At 47.6% G+C, this 7,116-nt stretch overlaps 1 protein-coding gene across 1 annotated transcript; it reads right to left on the bottom strand.

Annotated features, from left to right (window-relative positions):
- Positions 1–1,947: 1,947 nt before the first annotated feature.
- On the bottom strand, positions 1,948–6,950 carry pdp2 (putative pyruvate dehydrogenase phosphatase isoenzyme 2). Its single transcript, XM_039001339.1, has 10 exons — positions 6,367–6,950; positions 5,701–5,812; positions 5,236–5,397; positions 4,718–4,837; positions 4,315–4,601; positions 4,057–4,162; positions 3,836–3,905; positions 3,046–3,212; positions 2,563–2,862; positions 1,948–2,448 (listed from the first exon to the last, which is right to left on the bottom strand). Exons 2-10 carry the CDS (start codon positions 5,770–5,772, stop codon positions 2,176–2,178), a joined length of 1,557 nt encoding a protein of 518 aa, XP_038857267.1. The 5' UTR covers positions 5,773–5,812; positions 6,367–6,950; the 3' UTR covers positions 1,948–2,175.
- Positions 6,951–7,116: the final 166 nt, after the last annotated feature.

Here is a 7,116-nt window from a genome sequence, read left to right as displayed (position 1 = left end):
CATAAGAAAATATGATTTATTTAAACTATGGTCAAGTATGATGTGGTACCCAGTCAAGTCTTGTGAAACACTTAGCTCCGATTGTGCTTTGGGACTATGATGACTGGACACTACGCTGATAGACACAGCAAACCTTCTTGCCACAGCTCGCATTGATGTGCCATCCTGGATGAGCTGCACTACCTGAGCCACTTGTGGGTTGTAGACTCCGTCTCATGCTACCACTAGAGTGAGAGCACCGCCAGCATTCAAAAGTGACCAAAACATCAGCCAGGAAGCATAGGAACTGAGAAGTGGTCTGTGGTCACCACCTGCAGAACCACTCCTTTATTGGGGGTGTCTTGCTAATTGCCTATCATTTCCACCTTTTGTCTATTCCATTTGCACAACAGCATGTGACATTTATTGTCAATCAGTGTTGCTTCCTAAGTGGACAGTTTGATTTCACAGAAGTGTGATTGACTTGGAGTTACATTGTGTTTAAGTGTTCCCTTTATTTTTTTGAGCAGTGTAGTAAAACATGGTTATTCACCTAAATGTAGGAGTTTCAAGCTAAAAAGAACTTCATGTATATTCAGCAAAAAAAGAAACATCCCTTTTTCAGGACCACGTCTTTCAAAGATAATTCGTAAAAATCCAAATTACTTCACGGATCATTGTAAAGGGTTTAAACACTGTTTCCCATGCTTGTTCAATGAACATGCACTTGTGGAATGGTTGTTAAGACACTAACAGATGGTAGGCAATTAGGGTCACAGTTATGAAAACTTAGGACACTAAAGAGGCTATTCTACTGACTCTGAAAATCACCAAAAGAAAGATGCCCAGGGTCCCTGCTCATCTGTGTGAACGTGCCTTAGGCATACTGCAAGGAGGCATGAGGACTGCAGATGTGGCCAGGGCAATAAATTGCAATGTCCGTACTGTGAGACGCCTAAGACAGCGCTACTGGGAGACAGGATGGACAGCTGACCGTCCTCGCAGTGGCAGACCATGTGTAACACCTGCACAGGATCGGGACATCCGAACATCACACCTGCGGGACACGTACAGGCTGGCAACAACAACTGCCCGAGTTACACCAGGAACGCACAGGGCTCAGACTGTCCGCAATAGGCTGAGAGCGGCTGGACTGAGGGCTTGTAGGCCTGTTGTCTGGTGAGGACCTGCCTTACATTACCAGAAATAACGTCGTCTATGGGTATAAAACCACCATCGCTGGACCAGACAGGACTGGCAAATAGTGCTCTGACAAGTCGCTGTTTTGTCTCACCAGGGGTGATGGTCGGATTTGCTTTTATTGTCGAAGGAATGAGCGTTACACCGAGGCCTGTACTCTGGAACGAGATCGATTTGGAGGTGGAGGGTCCGTCATGGTCTGGGGCGGTGTGTAACAGCATCATCGGACAGAGCTTGTCATTGCATGCAATCTCAAAGCTGTGCGTTACAGGAAAGACATCCTCCTCCCTCTTGTGGTACCCTTCCTGCAGGCTCATTCTGACATGACCCTCCAGCATGACAATGTCACCAGCCATACTGCGCATTCTGTGCGTGATTTCCTGCAAGAAAGGAATGTCAGTCTTCTGCCATGGCCAGCGAAGAGCCCGGCTCTAAATCCCAGCACGTCTGGGACCTGTTGAATCGGCGGGTGAGAGCTAGGGACATTCCCCCCCAGAAATGTCCAGGAACTTGCAGGTGCCTTGGTGGAAGAGCGGGGTAACATCTCACAGCAAGAACTGGCAAATCTGGTGCAGTCCATGAGGAGATGCACTGCAGTACTTAATGCAGCTGGTGGCCACACCAGATACTGACTGTTACTTTTGTTCAGTGACACATTATTCCATTTCTGTTAGTCACTTGTTCAGTTTGTCTCAGTTGCTGAATCTTGTTATGTTCATACAAATATTTACGTTAACTTTACTGAAAATAAACGCAGTTGACAGTGAAGACGTTTTTTTTCTGAGTTTATTTAACCATCTGAAAAACACTAATACAATGCCACTCAGTTCTCTGCGAGCAGTATTTGAGCATTAGGCCTAAGTACGCAGCAAATGTTTTCACCGTAGGGTAAATTAAACAACTGTCAAGAAATGTGTGTGTGTTATGTGACCAAGCCTGAGTTGAAGTAGACCATCTTTACTGTAAAAATATTATGTTTGTGTGTCCCCATCTGCATTACCTGTGTTGTCTGACCAGGTCAGAGTTCAGATAAACCACAGTAGCTGTGATATCGTCTCTGTACATGCGTGCCAGGTCCTCAGGCAGAGCCAACATAGATGCCAGTTTCTCCTGGCAGAGTTCTCCATACTGCCCAGTGCCCAGGGCATGTCTGATGAGGTGTGTGGTAGCATTGGGGTCCAGGGTGGGCATGGCAAGGGCACGGCGTTTCCACAGCAGCTCTTGCATCTGGCCCAGGTTCAACTGTCTCTCAGTGGGGGAGACTGGAGCCTAGAGGGATGACAGTTTACTATATTAGAACTGATAATTGGATATATGCACCTGGACAAAAAACACCTGTAAGAAGTTCCTCCCTACAGCCCTCACACACACTCTCATCCTTACCTGTAGATGAATCCCACTCAGGTGTTCGCCCACCAGCCGAACCGCCTCCTCAGAGCTCATCTCATCCCACAGCCCGTCAGAGCCCAGGATCAGGAAGCGGTCCTGCGGTCGGAGGCTGTGATAGGTCAGCTGCGGCGCCACGTCCAGGTAGGGCGGGCTCAGGTAGTTGGGCGGAGTGTACTGGTAGAGGTTAAGGAAGTCCAGTTCTATTCCAGACTCCAGGCTTTCTAGAACACTCTGCTGCAGCTCAAGGCTCCACTTGAACCTTACGTCTCCAAACGAACGCAGAGGCATCAGGATCTAAAGATCATGAAATGGAGAATTAGTCACACAGAATACATGCAGAGGTAATTATACTGTATGACTGTCACCAGTGACCACCGTTTCTCTCTCCAGCTCAGCCTGGTCTTTCTTATGATATACAAATAAATATACAGTATTTGATCGAACAACTATTATGTGATAGTGGTGGTGTGTTCTGACCCCCAGCAGCCTGTTGTCAGTGACCACCGTGTCCCTCTCCGAGGGGGGGTGCTGGGCTCGAAGCCTCTCCAGCTCAGCCTCGTTTTGTGCGTTGTGGTCCTGGGACAGGGGTAAGGCGCTCCACGACCCGTCCTCCTCCTGCACCCCCAGCACTGCACGGCAGTCACCTAAGTTTACACCAGACAATAGAACAGAACTTAATTTTCATCTGTGTTCAAGGAAGAGAATAATAGTATAGTATTTTAATGTCCATTTGTTGCGAACAGGGAGTACTTTAAGAGTGTCATTATCACAGAGTCCTAATATTGAGTTGCACTCCCTTTTGCCCTCAGAACAGCCAGAATTCGTCGGGGCATGGACTCTACTCTATAAGCTGTCGAAAGCGTTCCACAGGGATGCTGGCCCATGTTGACTCCAATACTTCCCACAGTTTTGTCAAGTTGGCTGTATGTCCTTTGGGTGGTGGACCATTCTTGCTCAACAGTTTCCCGTGTGTATTGTGAAAAACCCAGCAGAGTTACAGATCTCGACACCCTCAAACCGGTGCGCCGGGCACCTACTAGCATACCCTGTTCAAAAGCACAAATCTTTACTCTTGCCCATTCACCCTCAATGATACACACACACAATCCATGTCTCTAGGCTTAAAAATCCTTCTTTAACCTGTCTCCTCCCCCTCATCTACACTAACTGACATCAATAAGGGATCATAGCTTTCACCTGGTCAGTCCATGTCATGGAAAGAGGTGTTCTTAAATGTTTTTTACACTCAGCGTATATCCCACCCTACCTGCATTCGCCACATGGATCCCCTCAGTGCCCACGTGGGCAACACAGGCTGTGGAGCCAGCAAACGCCACCTAGTTGGATGTGTTAAACACAACAGAGAAAGTCAGGGGAGAATTGCCACCAATCCATTGCCACAATAAGTTAAAGACCCAGGCTGATTTAGGTGAGAAAATCTGAAATTCCTGATTAATCTGGAATGAGGTGGATGGCACACACTCACACCTGTATGGCAGTACTCCTTATCAGGTCGCTAGAGTGTGGGACCTGGGCCTCCAGAGAGATGTCTGTGTCCAGACGCTTAAAGGCATAATACAGAGCATCAGGAGGACTGGGAGGGAGGCAAGGAGGATAGAGGGTTGGAGAGATGTATAAGAACCAGAAGACAAAAACAGTTGGTTAACAATACTAATCAGAGAGATGGAGTCAGGCCCACACCTCATGCCATGCTCATTGTCTCACAACGTACACACACAGCCCCACCTCATTCCGTCGCCGTGCTCCTCGCTGTCCAGAAGCTCCTGCCAGAAGACCCGGAGGTGTTCTACGTAGAGCGAGGCTGACTCTCTGTAGTTGTAGTCTCCGTGGTTTTTGTACCACTGTAGGATGGGAGGGACAGGCCTGCTCTGCTCCATGCAGTGTTCCAGCTCCTCCAGTCCTTTCTGGGACATCATGGCCACCGCCACGTAGTACAGCAGACGCTCACTGACCGCCTGGGCACACGCCCAGCCACCATGACCATCAAATACCCCGAACAGCATGCCCTTAGTCTGGGGAACAGAGACTGTCAAACATCCTGGATAACATTCCCTTAGTCTGGGGGAGAGAGAGAGAGAAGCATGTGAGGCATTCTCCTGCTTGATTGTAACTAGCAACACACACACACCTGTAGGCAGGTGGCGGCGCTGCGGCGGTCCTCGTTGGGGGTGTTAGCTGCCAGCTGGTTGCTTTCAAACTTCCTCACAGCACTGAGACCCCGGCCATCAAACTCAGGGATGCTCACAGCCTGGGTTAGAGAGAACAATAGGGTGTATTTAAATAACTGGAGAAGAAATGCTGCCTAAAACATGTTGGTTAGGGGTGAGCCATGCACCCTGATGCAGACAGGGTGTGAATGCAGACCATATACAAAAATCACTCCATGGAGAATTACTAGACTGTACTAGATAACTAGATCAACAACCTTCATTAGACAGAAAGGCATTCTCCTGCTTGATGGCTAATACCAAGGGTTTTCGGTCCTGGGAAAGCCCAGCCAAATGCAATCACACCTGATTCAACTACCCAAGGGCATTGATGATTGGTTAAAACAGGTGCAATATTGTTGGGGTGGAATGAAAATGTGCATCCTGAAGTGCATCCTGCTTTATATGATTACCTAGTGATTATTATAATAAGTGCTACCTGCTCGTTGGCTCGCAGGATGCTGCTGATCTGGACACGGCTCAGCTGGAAGTCCAGGTCCTGACGGGTGGAGAGGAAGCGCATGGTGGCCCCAGACCTACACCTAGCACCAGACACAGAGCAGCCCCAGGAGAGGCGTGCTCGCTGGGTCAGACTGGGCCACTGAGAGGGGGAGGGGCAGGAGGGTATGGAGGAGTAGTGGGCATGATGGCCGAGAGAGAAAGACAGGAGAAGGAATGGATAGATATAATGACAGGCCAGCATTTAAATCGATAGTGCAAGCGTTCGCCTCCTCCAAGGGCTGCAATCCAACCTGTGTGATTCTCTGTTGCACTTCGTGCAAGTCATCCATTAATGTTATTTAGTCTACTTGCTGAGTGCAAACACCTGGTTTCCCAGACAATTGCCCTAAACCAGTCACTGAATGAAAGCTTTGGTGTTTCTGATCTCTCAGACAGCACCTACCTGGGGAGAGAGAGGGCTGAGGGTGCTGCTTGCAGCTCGCACAAGGATGCGGCCACACACATGGCTAGACATCCGAAGGCTTGAGGATGAGAGGCTCTGCTGTGCCTCAGACCTAGAAAACAGCGGATAATCAATTAAATGTCTGCAATTATCACCTGCACACCTGACTAGGATTATCAGATTTGGGAGTGGAAATAACTAGCTACTGTAACGTGTGTCGTTCAAGTAGAGTGCGGACACAAGATGCAAGCACTAACGTTATAGTACATGTTTGGTGCAGCTAGCGCTAAGTTGGCTATATATGTAGATTTATTGTGGAAACAAATTCAGGTAACGTTAGCTAGCAAGCTAAAATATAAACAGAATACAGTGACGTAACCTGCTAACGCTAGCCTACATCAGATCGTGCTCATTAGTGCACACACTGTAGCAAAGTTATGCAACGTAGCTAGCTAACGTTACTTACACCGTTTAGGTTAACTTTACAGTTAACGCTACGGTGTGCATTGATGAATACGACCAAACATAGACTGTCGGTGTTAGCTAGCCACCACTGATGTACGCAGAAAAGCTAGCGAAGTTGTCCACCGAATGCTTTGCAGGCGATATCGTAGAGCGATACTTAGATAGCGATATTTATCGGACGTATAATAATGAATCACGTACCTAGTAGCTAACGACTGAAGAAGTGTGAATCAAACCATTCTCAGGTCGACTGCTGCGGTGTGTGCCAGCTGCCCAAAAGAACAAGCCAGGTAAACTACTGCTTGCCTGTCATCGACACCTTCTTCTTTGAGATTGGGTTGGCGGCTCGCATCCAATTTTAAAGGTGCATACACTGCCAACTACTGTACTGGAGTGTGAGGCCAGTGACGTCATACCTACATTGAATTCTTTTCAGTCCTGTTCCTCTAAGAAAGTGAAATAGAGCCACTTCTAAGTCATACAGTTCACAAAATATCAACACATGTTCCACCATTTCCTCCACTGAACAATCATCACACAGACCTGTTTCATGTCTCTCTATCATCCACAATGTGGCATTCAAACCTGTATGCCCATACCTTGGTCTGCTCCACACAACATCCTCTCTCCTACATCCCATACTCCCCACCTCTTCCTTAACTGACCGGTGCACATGATAAAATTGCCTACCCTTACTACTAGAATCCCGTTAACTTTACCAAAGAACAAGCCCCTTTGCCCGGATCAAGGACGACTTGACTTCCCTAAGGCCCAACAGGACCTGAATATCTCAAATCAAATCAAATTGTATTTGTCACAAGCGCCGAATACAACAGGTGTAGGTAGACCTTACCGTGAAATGCTTATTTACAAGCCCTTAACCAACAATGCAGTTCAAGAAATAGAGTTAAGAAAATATTTACTAAATAAAAAAAATCTAAAAGTAACACA

The sequence above is a fragment of the Salvelinus namaycush genome, chromosome 9, assembly GCF_016432855.1.
Source record: "Salvelinus namaycush isolate Seneca chromosome 9, SaNama_1.0, whole genome shotgun sequence".
NCBI lineage: Eukaryota > Metazoa > Chordata > Actinopteri > Salmoniformes > Salmonidae > Salvelinus > Salvelinus namaycush.
The sequence above is the reverse complement of the archived record's forward strand: the minus strand, read 5'-3'. Positions and strand labels throughout refer to the sequence as shown.

Bases quoted from the DNA above. Each gene is read 5' to 3' on its own strand.
- pdp2 (XM_039001339.1), bottom strand. From the start codon at position 5,772: ATGTCTAGCCATGTGTGTGGCCGCATCCTTGTGCGAGCTGCAAGCAGC. The intron at 4,602-4,717 runs GTGTGTGTGTGT...TCTGTTCCCCAG, and splicing joins GCGCCGCCACCTGCCTACAG to ACTAAGGGCATGCTGTTCGG. The intron at 3,213-3,835 runs GTAGGGTGGGAT...GTGTAAACTTAG, and splicing joins GATCCATGTGGCGAATGCAG to GTGACTGCCGTGCAGTGCTG.